This window comes from Anabas testudineus, chromosome 12 (genome assembly GCF_900324465.2).
Source record: "Anabas testudineus chromosome 12, fAnaTes1.2, whole genome shotgun sequence".
Taxonomy (NCBI): Eukaryota; Metazoa; Chordata; class Actinopteri; order Anabantiformes; family Anabantidae; genus Anabas; species Anabas testudineus.
Genome location: NC_046621.1, coordinates 18,962,295 through 18,980,415, shown reverse-complemented (window position 1 = coordinate 18,980,415; position 18,121 = coordinate 18,962,295). Strand labels below are relative to the sequence as shown.

Genomic DNA, 18,121 nt, shown 5'->3' with positions numbered 1-18,121 from the left:
AATAACCTGACATATTTCAAGCAGAAGATCCTATTTTCTTATTACGTAGCAATGCACTGGATCAGGATCAGAGTTTATCATAATATGTATTGTAGTCAATCTAATGCTAACAGAGTAGCTGACAGTTCTCCTGGAAACATTGACCACTTGCGGTGACAACAGCTGTGCAGGGACTGCTCGGGTTTGTCGCCCCCCTGTGGAGGCTCCGGTGCACACAAACACAAGGCTGCATTCACAACCGCGAACGAACAGAGCGCTTGTATGACAGTCATTTGCTTCATTATATAAGATATAAATAAAAAGGTTTACGATTCGGTCTGCTCGAAGTCTTTTAGATCGACATCATCGCGGTATAAGATGTAAACCTGCTTTGTTTCGCTGTTTTTGTCCCCGTCTCTGCTGTGGGACGTTCGTGAGCGATACGTGCCGTTAATTTCCAGGCAAAGCGCTGCGCGAGCTGCTGCTGGTGTCTACTTCCTGAATTCATAGCAACAGATGAAACGAGCCTTCAGCAGGAGCCAGCAGGCAGCGCAGGGTGCCATTCGTCCCACTAACCGCAGCATAAGCCTCGGCTTTTATCTCCAGCATCGTAGGCTCGCGTTGAGGAGGGTCTCCGCTCTGCTGCGATGGTAGAGACTCCAGCTGGCTGTCTGTTCGAAGACATTCAGCGCGAAGACATTCAAGTTGAAGCGGTAACTGTTCAACTTAATGACCAACGAGAGTTCAGCAGGAGAAGCTTTAACGCTAGCTTTGAGGGGACATGTTCCACTAGCAACGTTAGGAGATACGAGCAGCTATGTGTTCGCTCTTTTATTGAGCAACGCTGAGATAAGAGACAGACACTGGTTCCGTGAGGAAGTGAAGCCTGCTGCTGGAATTGTTCTGTTCTCTGTCGTTGACCGAGGAATAAGAGAGAGTTTAATACACTGAGGCCTGAACAATCCATGGAACATGACAGCATTTGCTGCTGAAAACCCCTGAAGGCATTTGAACAACCAGAGCCAGGCCCCGGTTTAAAAGTGCAGAGAAGCCATAAAATGTTGAATGGTTGTGTTTCTATAGTGAAGACACTACTTATGATTCTAAGGCAATTCGATTCTAAGCCCCCCCCCCCCCCCCCGTCTTTCTGCAGGCTGTTGGCAGAGGGACATTTGGAGTGGTCTTCAAGGCTGTATGGAAAGGAAAAGATGTAGCAATCAAGACCATTGAGAGTGAAAACGAACGGAATGCTTTCCTTGTGGAGGTACAGTCGACATCCTTCTTTGTTCTGCTCAGCATAATACCTGCAGACAGTATTACTACTACTAATCATCAGAATCATTTTAATATTAATAATAAGAACATGGTTAAAATTTGAGACATTTAACTTGGGGACGGTGTACACTGTAACAACTTCATGTAGCAGCACTATGCATGTGCAGCTAACAGTGGTGCTGTGGTGCATTCTTATGCAGTGAGACCTCCCAACTTTAAATGTCAGACTCAGCCAATGAACAGCAGCAAAGAGCTATTTGATATTTTGTACAATCACAGCTATGGCTTATAGGGATGCTTTTTTGTAACGTTGATTTCATTTCCACAACATAGGTCATAATATAGTGATTGATAAAAAAATAGAATAGATTGTTTCTTAGTGTATTTCTTTTTCCCTGTGTTCTTGTTTTGTCTCTGCACAGCTCCGCCAGCTCTCCCGGGTAAATCACCCCAACATTGTTAAGCTTTATGGATCCTGTGACAATCCAGTATGTATACAAAACAAAATCACTTTGACACTATTACACTAGCTAATGTGTTGTAAAACAGGTCACTGCCTTTCTTTTGTGATATTTATATTTATAACGACTAACCACACAGCTCATCACCAGGTAATTACCCGAGTTATTGCCATCCCATAGTCTGATTAAGAAGAACGTAATTTTATTATTCTACCATAAATACATTTTTTTGTTTAAATGTGTGTTGCCTTGACAACACCATCAGGAAACATGGTTAGAACTGAAAGTGCCAAGTGAAGATGCCTCAGATAGCCTGATTGGAACGTCCACTTATTTGTGGTAGCATTTTGTGGTATTTGTGGTAGTTGAAAGAAGAGGTGTATATGACTTTAAGAACTTGTTTATTTCATTGGCAGTGAATGTGCAACATAACTTTTTTTATATTACGCTAGGAGAACAGCACTTGGGAAGACTGACACAGCATATAACAGTAACACTAGATGTGTCTGAATTTCTGTTATTTTCAAGGCCAGTTTATTTAACTGTATTGTTTATATAATGTATTTATCCAATATTTATATATATAGTGTGAAATATCAGTATTTTACACAAAAAAGTCCTGCACTGATGATTTCTTAAATCATATTTAAAATCTGTAGCCACCATGAGTGCTACCAGTTATCAATGAGATGTGTCAGATTATGTGGTTTGTTGTGTATAACAAGGGTTGTATCATCTAGCACTTTTGCAATTACTTATTGCACTTATTACTTAGTTTCAGGCTATTCACTAACTTTAGAAAAAAATATAAAAAAATGCAATGCATCATAGTTGCAGTGACTTTCTAAAACTTGAGGGTGTGGTGGGTACACATTCACGGCTTTAGCACTAGTGAAACAGCCAACACAACCACCTTTCTTAATGTTATATATAATGGTTGAGGATCTTTCACTGGTATGACACTACAACATTAACACTGCAACTTCTTTTAGGCTGATTTGTGAAGAATTCCAAAATAATAATAATAATTATGCATGTTTCAAGCATTTAGCTGTAGCAACAACAGTCTAAGGTCAATAACTATGAACCTGAGTAAGGCAGGTGAATATGTACACATTTCAGAGACAAGAAATTCATTTTAGAAATATATGTTAGAGTAACTCTGCATTCTTACGCCATTTGTAAATATTGGGGTGAAGGATCTCGGGGACCAGAAGTGGGTGCTCCAGCACCCCTAGCAACCCCATTTACCATTGCTATATAAAACATCTTCAAGGTTTACTTTATGTAAAGCTAGGAAGTAGGAAGTAAAGCTAGTGGAAGTGCAACATTTTTATCCAGTTATAAAATAATTCATTCAGACAGAACATTACCTTGTTTGAACTCTATTTGACAATATATTTACTTACATGAAGATAAGTTATAAAGGTCTAAAGCTAAAACTGTAACATTTAACTGTTTACATATTGTGTGGCTTGCATAGCCCAAGATGCTAGCCCATGCTTTTGTTTTCAGAATGAACATCTTGTTTAGTAGCTGCCAGTGGGTGGACATGATAGGTGTGTTTGGAGGAAGTTACAAATGAGCCATATCTCACTACAAAGCTTGATTGCTGGTATCATGATTTGTGTTCTCAGGTTTGTCTGGTCATGGAGTATGCTGAATGTGGATCTTTATACAACCGTAAGTCTTTTTATATATCTCTAGGGGAAAAAGTCACACTTCAGAACCAGAGTTTTGTTAAAATGTGGGTAAAGCCATGTCAGTGATACTATATATGATACAGCATAACTATATGTCATGGTGTTCAAAACTGCATTGCAGTAAAATGATAATGTCCCCCTGTATGTTCATTCAATCATTCTTTGTTTCTCTCTTTTCTTTTTACTCAATCCCAAAGTCCTGCACAGTGCAGACCCACAGGCTCACTACACAGCATCCCATGCCATGAGCTGGTGCCTACAGTGTGCCCAAGGGGTTGCCTATCTGCATGCTATGAAGCCCAAAGCCTTAATTCATCGAGATCTCAAGCCACCAAAGTAAAACTTTTTATGATCATACAGATACTATTGAAAGTGTCAGCTAAAAGTAATCTGAAATTATGTGTAGAGCTATAGAGACAAGACTTGTTATCACATGATACTATAGGCACATGTATTTATTAATCTTTGACCATGACACATCACCAGAAGCTTTAAAAGTAAAGTACGAAAATTATGTACGACTGAATTAATCTATTCCTTTTATGTGCTGGACGACTTAGTGCATTCAGTTGTATTTTGTGTTGTCAGACCACAGACTGCTAGTCCTCATGCTCTAGGCTCTAGTCAGTCTATCTATAGCATATCTATAGTGGGTCTGTAATCCCTGTCCATTGTGATGTTTTCAGTCTGCTCCTTGTGGCCCGTGGTACTGTGCTGAAGATATGTGACTTTGGCACAGCCTGCGATATTCAGACCTGCATGACCAACAATAAAGGCAGTGCAGCGTGGATGGCACCAGAGGTGTTTGAAGGTAAGCTGAGAGTTGACGATGGTGAGGTAATTTCATCTTGATTTGATTTCTGAATGAAATGAAATTTTTATTCATTTTCAATATTGTGTTGGAGATAAAAATTGTACTTCACATCACATACTGTGCATGTAAAAGAGCTGGTGTTTGAGTATAGGGACTGTATTGCTGTGAAGTAACTTCTTCCACATGTAGATAGACTTCTGAATTTTGAAATAAGGAGCTGCTCCTGGATTGCGCCATGTGTTTGTATAGTAGTAGTTTGTCACATATTTGACAGTACTAGGATCCAATAAATAACTAAAGTAAAGAGTCGATAAATGCAAAATGATTGCGTCTGTGTATTTCTAGAATGTCACCATATTGTTAAGTTCACTAACTGGTTAACACACAACCACTTTCACACTGCAGTTCAGCAGCATATTCTGCAAGCAGCAGGCTCATACAGTCTTCATCATTTCTTTAGGATATATAGTGAGTGTTTAAAAAAAGACAGATTCAACTTTTTGTGATTACATTTTTCCTTGATTTTGCTGGATGTGAGTACCCTTACTTTAAAAAGAATAATGCTGATGTTTATTCCTCAGGGAGTAATTACAGTGAAAAGTGTGACGTGTTCAGTTGGGGCATTATCCTGTGGGAGGTCATCACACGCAAGAAACCATTTGATGAGATTGGTGGTTCAGCATTTTGTATCATGTGGGCTGTCCACAGAGGTAAGTCAAGTTTTCTTTTTTTTTTCCTTCTTTTATTCTTTGAAGACACAACACTGAGTCAAATGACTGTACAAGAGCAGAAAGTATTGAAAATATTTACTATGTTTTCTGGTATTGTGCTTTGTGTTTTTCTCCTACAGGAAACTGGGTTATAAACATAAAGCATTGTTTCAATACATGCAACTGGCTCTGCTTTGATGCTTTGTAAACAAAACAATGTGATTTACATTACAGTTACTCATTTGGTAGATGCTTTTATCCAAAGCAACTTACAAGGGTACAAGGTAAAGGCAGGGTAAGTGTAAGGAGGTCTTGCCTAAGGACCCCTACTGGAGCTGACATTTGAACGCTGTCTCTGGCATAGAGTGCAGCGATCTTGCCACTACACTATCCAGCCACTTCTACAGTTCCTCATTCAAAACCAAACAGAATACTTCCCAAAGTGAAAACTTGACAATCTCCTGTTGTTTTTTGGATATAACAGCCACAAAGAATACTAGAATGTAAGGTTAGATGTTCTAGAATATAGTAAAATGGCAGTATAACACACCTAAAGTTCACACTAAACTGTCATTGTTCCAGATGCATTGTTGGTAATGTAGGCACCACACTTGATACAGAAGGAAAAATGTGTGAAATATTGCAGGTGATCTGGTTTCCCAATATTGTTAGCAAATAAACCACATAACCTTTCCATGGAACTGACCATAACAAAATTGTTTATAGTTTAATTGCTTACAAAAGAGCATACAGAAAATGTCCAATAGGTTTGATTAAGATATTTTACTGATAAATTAAAACAAGGAGAAACTTTTTATTTTGCTTTCAAACCACACTGACCAATGAATCTGTATTGAACTTTAGAATATGGCTAGTGGCACTTGAACACTTGATTGAGAAGGACCACCCTTAAACCTTCCATAAGAAGTCATTTCATCTTATGCAAAAAAGAAATGAAGCATCCACCATCTTCAGAGAAAAGATGGTGGATGCTCATCTTGATTTAACTCCAGGCTATGCTGCCTGTTCCAGTTTGCGTTCGTTGAAGGTAAGTGGAGGTCTTCAACCCTTTCCATAAAGCTGTAGGGCTATTTCAGTCACTGAGAAAATTGTTTGGGTGCAGAGCCAGCTTTAGCCATTTTGGTGACCTAGGTGAGATTATTGTGTAGTGCCCCCCATACCCCTACTAAAACAAGAAACGGACTCTTCTTCTGTTAATTCTTAGTTGCTGTTTAATTCCATTGAAATACACCATCACTTCTCAAATTAACTTCATAATACTTTGTCTAGACCCACATTACATAAATCAATTTTGTCCTGTATTGTTAAATCTTAGATCTTTATCAAATATAATCAAAAGACTGTTATGTGGATCTGAATCACTGGCTCTACATCCAACCCTCCTCTAGTTTTCCCACTCCGCACACAAACAGTAGACGAGGTGCTTAAGTGATTGAGGCTGTGTGAGTCAAATTCAGACAGTATTTATTTTGGGTTTATGGGATCATTAAGAAAGATTATGTTGACCATAAACATATTATTTATACAGTCCAGGCCCCCATTGAGTAGATGTTTCTGTATTGCAGGTACACGGCCTCCTCTGATCAGAGACCTGCCAGAACCCATAGAGACTCTGATGACTCGCTGTTGGGACAAAAAGCCCAGCCAGAGACCATCCATGGAACAGGTCAAGAATACCATGAGCGACCTCATGAAGGTATAAACCAGCGGTATTCAACTAAAATTTAAAGAGGTCCGGTTACACAATATTTTTGGAAGCAAAGGTCCAGAAGATTATAATGTCTAACTATTTACTGCGATATATTATTAAGTAGCCTGCATGTAATCAATACTTGACTGTCAAATCAAATTAATTCAGTACAATTCAAAAACCTTTTGACTAATTTATTGTTATGTAACATCAAACTGAGCATGTGGCTCCAGATCCTGGTGGACTGGTCATACTGGGCTCTGAGACTAGAAACTTTCTGTGATCACACTTCAGATTTCAGTGGGTATGTGTGTTCAAAACCTTTGTGTTTTGTCTCATAATGTTGTTTGACATTGGTACTTTTCATAAGAGTCACAGTTTCTGATCGTATCAGACAAACTGGTTTAGTTCAGTGGTAATATGAACAGAAAGAAGTCTGTTCATACTGGATTAAAAACTCTATTTTCACTGTCCACTTTATCTTTTTGGACATTTTTATATTTATCTGTTGTTTTTTCAGTCTTACCATCCCTTTATCAACTCTCTCCTCTCTGTCGTCTGTATCTCTCTCCTCTCTGTCGTCTGTCTCTCTCTCCTCTCTGTCGTCTGTATCTCTCTCCTCTCTGTCGTCTGTATCTCTCTCCTCTCTGTCGTCTGTATCTCTCTCCTCTCTGTCGTCTGTCTCTCTCTCCTCTCTGTCGTGTGTCTCTCTCTCCTCTCTGTCGTCTGTCTCTCTCTCCTCTCTGTCGTCTGTCTCTCTCCTCTCTGTCGTCTGTCTCTCTCCTCTCTGTCGTCTGTATCTCTCTCCTCTCTGTCGTCTGTATCTCTCTCCTCTCTGTCGTCTGTCTCTCTCCTCTCTGTCGTCTGTATCTCTCTCCTCTCTGTCGTCTGTATCTCTCTCCTCTCTCTCCTCTCTGTCGTCTGTATCTCTCTCCTCTCTGTCGTCTGTCTCTCTCCTCTCTGTCGTCTGTATCTCTCTCCTCTCTGTCGTCTGTCTCTCTCCTCTCTCGAACTTTCTCTCATCTACTGTTGAGTCGCTAAATTTACCGCCTGTGATCCACAGAATCGATTGGCTAAGTGAAGTCATGTGGGATGGCTTAACTCGCATTCAATTGGCCAATGCGTTCTCGCGTCCACTAATTAACTACCGTAACGATCGCAATAGCTGCGCCCGTTAAATTTAAGGTGTCCCGCTAGATTTGGAATCAAAACATTCGGTATCGTCTGTAGCTCCGGGTCCGTTTGGGACAGTTTCTGGGTCCGGATCCGGACCGCGGTCCGCCTGTTAGTGACCCCTGGTATAAACCAACATATAGTAAATTATAATGGCAATATTGCATAGTTTACTTTAGAGTACTTTTATATATATATTTCAGAATTTTGGGCACACAGCTATTCTTTCGTCTAAGCTAGACCAATGACAGTCTGACTGTAGACTGACTATTTCAAAACATCAACTTAGAAAAGCAGCATGTGGAAAATGTGGACTTCCTGCCTTGAATAAGGCCAATGTGACTAGTTGAAGCCTGATTCCAAAACGGAGAAAGACAGAAAGACATCAATTTATTACAGTAAGACTGAACAAAACACTTCCAAGAAAAAAGCAATCTACAGCATCTAGATCAGCTTTTTAGCCTGCAGTAACTCAGCTAAACCAGACAGGTGGCACATAAAAAAGCGTTCACTGCACTGTTCACTTGCCATAGTGAACCCTAAAAGCTATGCTGTTAATTATTTATTGGAAATTGGATAACAAGGAAGTACATAGGTTTGTAGGATTGTACATCCCCATCCTCTGCATTGTTAGTGTGTATATACAGTGAGGGAAAAAATTATTTGAACCCCAGCTGATTTTGTAAGTTTGCCCACTAACAAAGAAATGATCAGGCTATAATTTCAATGGTAGGTTTATTTGAACAGTGAGACACAACAATGACAAAAAAAATCCAGAAAAATGCGTTTCAAAAAGAGTTATAAATTAATTTGCATTTCCATGAAGGAAATAAGTATTTGATCCCCTATCCGTCAGCAAGATCTCTAGCTCCCAGGTGGATCTTATACAGGTAACGAGCTGACATTGGCAGCCCTCTCAGCTCGTTACCTTTATAAAAGAGACCTGTCCACAGAAGCAATCAATCAATCCACATTCCAAACTCTTCACCATGGCCAAGACCAAAGAGCTTTCCAAGGATGTCAGGGACAAGATTGTGGACCTACACAAGGCTGGAATGGGCTACAAGACCATCGCCAAGCAGCTGGGTGAGAAGGTGACAACAGTTGGTGCAATTATTCGCAAATGGAAGAAACATAAATTAACTGCCAATCTCCCTTGGTCTGGAGCTCCATGCAATATCTCACCTCGTGGAGTTTCAATGATAATGGGAACGGTGAGGAATCAGCCAAGAACCACTCGGGAGGAACTTGTCAATGATCTCAAGGCAGCTGGGACCATAGTCACCAAAAAAACAGTTGGTAACACACTACGCCGTGAAGGACTGAAATCCTGCTGTGCCCGCAAGGTCCCCCTGCTCAAGAAAGCCCATCTACAGGCCCGTTTGAAGTTTGCCACTGAACATCTGACTGATTCAGAGGAAGACTGGGTGAAAGTGTTGTGGTCAGATAAGACCAAAATCGAGCTCTTTGGCATCAACTCAACTCGCTGTGTTTGGAGGAGGAGGAAGGCTGCCTATGACTCCAAAAACACCATCCCCACTGTCAAATATGGAGGTGGAAACATTATGCTTTGGGGGTGTTTTTCTGCCAAGGGGACAGGACAATTGCACCGCATCAAAGGGAGGATGGATGGGGCCATGTACCGTCAAATGTTGGGTGAGAACCTCCTTCCCTCAGTCAGGGCATTGAAAAGGGTCGTGGTTGGGTACTCCAGCATGACAATGATCCAAAACACACGGCTAAGGCAACAAATCACTTGCTCAAGAAGAAGCATATTAAGGTCATGGAGTGGCCTAGTCAGTCTCCAGACCTTAATCCCATAGAAAATCTGTGGAGGGAGCTGAAGGTTCGAGTTGCCAAACATTGGAGAGGATCTGCAAAGAGGAGTGGGCCAAAATCCCCCCTGAGATGTGTGCAAACCTTGTGGCCAACTACAAGAAACGGCTGACCTCTGTGATTGCCAACAAAGGTTTTGCCACCAAGTACTAAAGCACGTTTTTCGAAGGGATCAAATACTTCTTTCCTTCGTGGAAATGCAAATTAATTTATAACTCTTTTTGAAACTCATTTTTCTGGATTTTTTTTGTCATTGTTGTGTCTCACTGTTCAAATACACCTACCATTGAAATTATAGACTGATCATTTCTTTGTTAGTGGGCAAACTTACAAAATCAGCTGGGGTTCAAATAATTTTTTCCCTCACTGTATATATATATATATATATATATATTTATATACTTACTGAAATTAACCAGATGTTGTTTAGTCTTAATATTATAATGAAAAGGCAGAGCTAACAACATTAGAGTTGTATCATTTTTCTCACCTCTCATTCTGGAAACAAAGAGAATAAGTACTAGTAAGTAGTTTCCTATGTTGAAATGGTGAGTGGTGTTAATAGAGCAATGTTGATATAACAACAATATATTTAAACATTTTCCTATCTGATGGATTTTATGAATCAGGTTAAAGTGTATTGATCTTTATCTTTCTTGGCTGTGTTTGGATCTTCTAGTATTTTCCAGGTTCTGATGAACCGCTCAGCCTCCCCCACCAGCCTTCAGCCAACAGAAGTGGTTCTTCACCCGCTACAAGCACAGGTTTTCTTCAACTCAATGTCTTCTACTAATGCGTGATTGTTTCTGTCAACTTGGATACAGTCTGTGTGGTGTGGTTCTGTGTTGCAGGCATTGAAGCTGTTTAAATCAATCAGTCTTTGTTGTGTGCAGGCTCGTATGCTGACTCCACCATCAACAGTAACAAAAGTGATGAAAACTCCGAACACCGAAACTCAATTGGTAGAGAGGAAACCCTGAAGAGCTTTGACTCCAAAATTCCACTTCAGTTCAAACCCTCAAAGGTAACAGAAACACCAAACTGATTTTCAGTATCATACTGATAGGCTTGTGGTTTCTTTCAGCATCTACTTGATGAATTGAAACCCTTTCTTTTCTCTTTTTCTGTATTCTCAGACAGCCACATTGCGGACTGGTTTGTGCAAGATGTCTAGCATGGACAGTCAACCAGGGCACTCCCAAAGTCCAACCCACTGCTCCAGCCCTGCAATCACCAGCAGCCAATCAGAGCTGAGAATGACATTTAGTCCCACAGGTAGGGAGCCTCCTGAGAATGCTGACATTAGCATCATTTAATCTAGTTCCAAAAACTCTCTAAACCAAATCAGACGTTTTTTTTGTTTTTTTCTAGCTGATGAAATGCATAAATGCAATCACATACCATTCAAAGTCTTCTTCTAGTAGGTCTACAGTACACTGTATTTGTAATCTGAATATAGTGTTTATTCAATTTAATTTTATTTGTATAGTGCCAAATCACAAGTAAAAACAAGTTCTGTGGCAAACACTGTATTGTAAAAACATCGGAATTTTAGCCAATTATTTTGTGTGTTAATGTGGACAGTTAAAAGGGTGCTGTGATAAAATGTAATCTGATCTTCATCAGTACTTCATCAGAAGTACACTGCTCAATAGAATTAAGGTCAGGTGTTTTCAACATTTTGAAAACACCTGATTTCAATAGGACAAGAATCATGCTGGATATGGACTGGGTAATGTGTATGTAATAAAAGGATACAATAATGTTTGATGGAAATTATCAAAAAAACTATCAACTTGCAAAGGAGTGAATTCAGACACCCTGAAAATCAAAGTGGAAAAAATTATGTGGCAGGTTAGTCCATTTTACTGAAATTTCATTGCAGCAACTGAAAATGGTACTCGGTAGTTAGTATGGCCCCCACATGCCTGACAACATCAGGGCATGCTCCCAATGAGAGGACAGATGGTGTCCTGGGGCTCTCCTCCTAGATCTGCACCAGGCCATCACTAACTGGACAGTCTGAGGTGCAACCTGGCGGTGTTGAATGGATGGAAACATAATGTCCCAGAGGTGTTCTATTGGATTTAGATCTGGTGAGCGTGGGGGCCGTGGGGACCAGTCATTGTATCGATTTCTTCATCCTACAGGAACTGCCTTCATACTCTCGCCACATAAGACTAGGCATTGTCATGCACTAGGAAAAACCCAGGACCCACTGCAATAGCTTAGGGTCTGACAATGTGTCCATGAATTTTATCACAATACCTAATGGCACTCAGTGTACTGTTGTCTAGCCTGTAGAGGTCTGTGTATTTTTCCATTGATATGTTACCCCAAACCATCACTGACCCACTACCATACCTGTCATGCCGAACAATGTTACAGGCAACATTACATTCTTCATGGCTTCGCCAGACCCTTTCTCGTCTGTCACATGTGCTCAGGGTGAACCTGCTCTCATCTGTGAAAAGCACAGGGCACCAGTGGTGGAACTACCAATACTGGTGTGCTATGGCAAATGCCAATCAAGCTCCATGGTGCCGTGAAGTAAGCACAGGGCCCACTAGAGAACATCTTGCCCTCAGGCCACCCTCGTGAAGTCTGTTGATGGGTTAGGGACATTCTTCCATTCTGTCCAGCTCTCCTAGAATAACTGTCTGTCTCCTGAAATCTCCTCTGTGCTCTTGAGACTGTGCTGTGAGACACCGCAAACCTTCTGGCAAGTGCCATCCTGGAGGAGTTAGACTGCCTGTTCTACATCTGTAGGGTCCAGGTATCAACTCATGCTACCAGTAGTGACACTGACCCTAGCCAAATGCAAATGCAAAACTAGTGAAAACTGTCAGAAAAGAAAACATGTTAGTAGCTTCCACCTGTAAAACCATGTTGTTAATTTTATTAACGCCAAAGCAACTGAAACTGATTAACAACATCCTCTGCTCCCTAACTGACCAGATCAATATTACAGAAGTCAATATTACAAGACATTTTACTCTGATTTATATTTAATTTTCTTGAGCAGTGTATTTTACCTCACTGAGAATTTAGCCCTAGAACTAAATGATCTTTATTTATGTGGTTCCAGTCCAAGAATAATGTTGCATTATCCTCATTGTACCACTAAGGGGCATTAAAGTGCAGCCAACCAGTGTTTGTGCAGCTATTTTACAGTCACAGTGATAGGTGTGTGCCTGTGTTTGTTTGTTTAGCCACCAATGGTATTGACTCCATTCCTATGACCTGGCTGAAACTTGATTACCAGCTACAGGTGAGTTAGTTTTTCTTCTTCTTCTTCTTATTATTATTATTATTGTTTTTGTTTGTGTTATGTTGTTTTATACATGTTATAGTAATTATTTAACACAGGCATTCTTCTGATCTGCCTTAGAACGTACAGTGCTTTGAAGAAATACACATTTGGACGCCCTCCTGATTTCTTCTTGTATTTGTTTCTTACTAAGCTTCTTCAGATTTTCAAACTAAATCTAATATTGAACTAAGTCAAAGTAAGAAAATGTGACCATAAAAATGCAACCATAAAAACCTCAAGGTGCAAGTCAAAAAATATGTGAACCCTTGAAATGAATAACTGGTTGGTTATTAATGGCCAGGCCCTGATACAGCAAAGCAGGCCCAAATGGTGGTATTTCCTCCCCCATACTTTACGACTGGGACAATGTTTTCATGATGATATTCAGTGACCTTTTTACACCAGATGTAGTGCTGTGCGTTATTTCCAAATAGTTCAATCTTAGTTTCATCAGTCCACAAAACATTGTCAATGTGTGTCAATGTGTCATTGTGTTCTTTGGCAAACTTAGAGCAAGCAGCAATGTTCATTTTAATAAGCAGCAGCTTCCTTTGTGGTGTCCTGCCATAGACACACTGCTTGTTCAGTGTTTTATGTACTGTGGACTCATGAACACAGATGTTCCAGGTTCAATGATGCCTTCAAAGCTTTGGCTGTCACTCAGGGTTGTTTCTTCCCCCCTTTTTAGAGTGTTTGTTGTGCTCTTAGGGTCACTTTGACTGACTGCACACTTCTTGGTAGATTAGCCACAGTGCCGTAGTGTCTTCATTTCTACATTGTTTGCCTAACTGTAGACTGGTGAGTCTTTGACATCACTTGTAACCCTTTCCAGCTTTATGTAAATCAACAATTCTTGATCGTAGGTCCCCTAAAGGTCTTTTTGGCGAGACATGGCTCACATGAGCGTATATTTCTTGTGCGGAGCAAACTGCAAAAGTTTGAGAGGTTTTTGTCAGTCGTATTAGCTCCAGTCCACACCCATACAAAATAATTTTTTAAAGATATGCTAACACCTGACTCTAATTATCTTTTTGGAGGTTATTATTCCAAGGGTTCACATAATTATCCACTAGCACTATGAAGTTTTTATGATTGTTCTTAATAAACACATGAAAGATGATAGGTTTTTTGTGTTTTTAAGGCACATTCTATTTGTTAATACTCTTGACTTAGATGAAGATCAGATCACATTTTATGACAAATTAATGCAGTTTTCAACAAAAAAACAAGAAATCTTTTTGACCCTGTTCCTAATGAACACTCCTCTTCTACCACACACACACACACACACACACACACACACACACACGCACACAAGCCTACTCATCTAGAAAATTTGATTCATATTAATAAGTCATTAACTCTGTGATTGGTGGAAAAGAAACATTATATTGATCTTCATATGGTTGAAAATCAGATTTTCTATAACTCTTCATACTCTCTTATTGAATATTCTTACTGCGTTACTTTCTGTCCACTGTTTTCAGCCTCTGGCTCCATGTCCAAACTCCAAAGAGTCCATGGCTGTGTTTGAGCAGCATATCAGGATGGCTCAGGATTACCTCAAAGTCCAGTCAGAGATTGATCAGCTTCTTCAGAGAAAGTAAGTCCTGTCACATATACAGTACTGTGCAAAAGTCTTAGGCACCAGTCATATATAAAGTCAAGGATAAAACAAAAGTAGAAGATCTGATGAGAAGTTTCCCAGAGTTTCCTCTATGAGAGATCAAAAGTCCAGCAAGGACCTGGTTCAGCATCTGGAAGCTTCATGTTGATGCCAAGTTGGTTCTTCTGCAGCCTGAAGAAGCTTGACCAGAAATATTTTTTTGTGGAAGGAGAGAAGCCAGGAAATCCTTTTTGGATTTCTAAGTTTAAAAAATAAAAAAGAGAAATACATACTAGTCATTGTTCTGGTCATAAAAGAACAAAGCAAATGGTGCCTAAGACTTTTGCAAAGTACTGTATAGTATTATGTAGCTATCTTATTATGTAGTGCCTCTGTGTATACCTTTAGAGATTTAGCTTTACTGCTGACCATGAGCTGGGATGCACTCTTCTGATTGAAGTGTCACCCCAACCGGTCGAGGCACATTATACCGCCCACCATGAGCCTGGTTCTGCTGGAGGTTTCTTCCTCTAAATAAGTTTTTCTCTCCACTGTTGCCTAATGCTTGCTCAAATGGGATTGTTGGGTTTTGTATATCATTTTTTGTACAATTATGCTCTGTAAGGCCTTAAACCTGCAGTGGGTGAAACAAGAAGGTGGATATCTTAGCTTAGCAGAAAGACTGGAATAAGGGGAAATCTGTTGCTCTCATTCTGTTCAGACTTCTATTGTCCTGCACAGAGTCACTGCACCTAGATGTTGTCTATTATTAAACATTTTAAACGATACTCCTGCTGCAACTTTTGTGTATGGATTAATAAATGATGATGATCCTGAAACAATAATTACTCACAGTTCCAGGTTTGCTGAACTGTATTCAAGTACAAATTCAAGTTCAGGTACTAGCAAATTGTTGCAACATGCTAGGTATTATCCCTTACACTGAGCATAGATTATTCCTACCATCTAGTGGCTACTCACAACAACCACCTAAGCTAAGCTAAGCCTGGTACATGTTACAGTGGCAAGAAAAAGTGAATTTTCACAAATACATACAATATTTCAAAGCTGAAAAAAGTCATGATGTTTCATGTTTTCATTTATCATACTCACTGAACATACAGTGTGTCTGGAAAAATTAAGTGAATGTGAGCTTTTAGCAAATAGTTGAACCACCGCTACAATTCATGAACAATTTATGCAGGAAGACCAGGAAATTGCATCAAAATGATTCACTTGATGTACTTACATTAACAGAGACGTTGTACTGCTCCCTCTGCTTAGACAGGAGCTGATCTCTGAGCTGGAGCAGGAACAGAGGGAGCAGCAGACTTCATCTCGACTCATCCAGGAGCATAGCAAGCTGGTGGAGGACAACAATCAGCTGGCAGCCTACCGGCAGAGCCTGAGGAACAAGCTGAGTCTAATCAAGAGTCAGGACCAGCAGCACAGTTAAGAGAGGAGACTGGGCCACCTAACAGTCACAGACACTCAGTTCTTTTCTGGACTGCCTTCTTCTCTAATGGATGAGAGGAACCAACCACTCCAACCCACCAGAAAGTAGAGAAGTGCAACAAACTAAGAAAGAGATTTAAGATAACATGTATAAAGATTAGAAGTAAAGTAAAGAACATAAGAAGTAAAAAAAACACATCCCAAACACAAGTTTGTGATCACAGGCTTTAAATTCAACTAAAGTTAAAGTTTGTTTGTTGTGTAATGAAATGCAGTATAACCCTAATACTCAGAAACAAAATCAAGTGATGGGACTTGTTAGCATCTGCACCATTTAACTTCAATGTGGACAGTACCAATTCACTAACATATGAATGACTTACTTTGGTAGTTCAATTTTGACCAATTTTGATTTTTAAAATGTAGAAGACACACATCTTGGAAAAATGTTAAACTTTAGAATAATAGTGAGCAAAACCTTTTTCTTTTTAGGTAATTAGATAATTTAGCTGTGAGAGGTAATGGAAAATAGTAGCCACTATATCCTCTCTGAGCCTCTGAGTTGAAAATTCAATCCCATTCAAGTTTCTCTTTTTAGTAGGGACAATGATGGGACCAAAGGGGCATCACATGGATTTGTATTCAAAGTAATCCTTGTAGGATTACACAATGACTTGCCTTTTAGCCTTCTTTAAGTTGTTGAAAAGGTTGTAAATTCTGACTTTATAATAATAACTCAGTATGTCATGATTTGCTTGTGTGTATGAGACGAGGGAGGGCAGTATGGGCTGTATTTTAAACCTGTGTTACTGTGAATACAAGCATTACCAAAGGAATTGAGAGATGTCCTGTGTGGGACCAGCTTTGTTGAAAGGTTGTTAGAAATTGCTTTAACTGACTAATGAACCTGACAGATTTTTGATCCAATACATTTTTTTGTTTGTTTTGTAACATTTGCCACACATTATTATGCACTGCACATATTTAGGTCAAATATTTTTAAGCATCTCTCAGTTTGATTTTTGGTTTAAATGAATTTGTTGACTTTGCCTTAGGATTGTTCTTTGTACAGGTAAATTTTTAATATCCATATGTTTTATGGATACTTTCAATTGAAGGCAAAATAAATCTTTAAATGTTTGTCCTGTTTTATGTACAGTCTGCATTATATACTTTTAGAAACTAAAAAGAAACATTTTTTATGTTTTGGCTGTGCATTCTTCATTTACATAACTATTTTGTTGCAGGTTTGCTGTTTTGTCTGTCCTTACTCTACTTAATTATCAAGTTAAGCTGCTTCCACTGAAAGTTTTGTGTATAGGAGGATTCAACTATCTTTATCATATAGTTATTATATAGTACTAGTATGAACCACCCATGACCTAATGTACTGTGTGTGTGTATATATAAAATTCCCCACTCGCTCCTTCCTTGGTCTTATTCCTACAAGCTCGGGTCCTCTACCAGAGGCCTGGGAGCTTGAAGGTCCTGTGGAGTATCTTAGCTGTGCCTAGGACTGCACTCTTCTGTACTGGAGATGTTCTTCCTGGCATCTGCTGGAGCCACTCTCCCAGTTTGGTAGTTACAGCCCCCAGTCATCACCACAGGTACCACTTGTGCCTTCACCTTTCACATCTTTTCTATCTCTTCTTTCAGCCCTTGGTATTTCTCGATCTTCTCGTGCTCCTTCTTCCTGATGTTGCTGTCACTTGCTACATTGCTACGTATATCACTACTGCCTTATTCTCCTTTTTGTCCACCACTACTATGTCGGGTTGGTTGGCCATCACCAGTTTGTCAGTCTGTATCTGGAAGTCCCACAGGATCTTAGCTCTGTCATTCTCAACCACCTTTGGAGGTGTGCCCCACTTTGACTTTGGGACTTCCAGTCTGTACTCAGCACAGATGTTCCTGTACACTAAGCCGGTCACTTGGTTATGGCATTCCATGTATGCCCTGCCTGCTAGCATCTTGCATCCCGCTGTTATGTGCTGGATTGTTTCAGGGGCAAAAGTGCCCCTGTAACAATCCAGCCTCTTATCGATCTTGCACTCTGAGCCTGCTCCTGTGCTGGATTAGTGTCTC

At 39.9% G+C, this 18,121-nt stretch overlaps 1 protein-coding gene across 1 annotated transcript; it reads left to right on the top strand.

The window, feature by feature from the left end:
• The first annotated feature begins 355 nt into the window (after window positions 1-355).
• Window positions 356-17,242, top strand: LOC113159856 (mitogen-activated protein kinase kinase kinase 7-like). Its single transcript, XM_026356809.1, has 14 exons — window positions 356-692; window positions 1,133-1,243; window positions 1,677-1,742; window positions 3,353-3,398; window positions 3,616-3,754; window positions 4,105-4,229; window positions 4,814-4,942; window positions 6,529-6,659; window positions 10,342-10,426; window positions 10,556-10,686; window positions 10,799-10,937; window positions 12,875-12,933; window positions 14,463-14,578; window positions 15,866-17,242. The coding sequence occupies exons 1-14, from the start codon at window positions 627-629 to the stop codon at window positions 16,035-16,037; spliced, it is 1,515 nt and encodes a 504-aa protein (XP_026212594.1). The 5' UTR covers window positions 356-626; the 3' UTR covers window positions 16,038-17,242.
• Window positions 17,243-18,121: the final 879 nt, after the last annotated feature.

Bases quoted from the DNA above. Each gene is read 5' to 3' on its own strand.
- LOC113159856 (XM_026356809.1), top strand. From the start codon at position 627: ATGGTAGAGACTCCAGCTGGCTGTCTGTTCGAAGACATTCAGCGCGAA. The intron at 4,230-4,813 runs GTAAGCTGAGAG...TTTATTCCTCAG, and splicing joins GGCACCAGAGGTGTTTGAAG to GGAGTAATTACAGTGAAAAG. The intron at 6,660-10,341 runs GTATAAACCAGC...TGGATCTTCTAG, and splicing joins CCATGAGCGACCTCATGAAG to TATTTTCCAGGTTCTGATGA.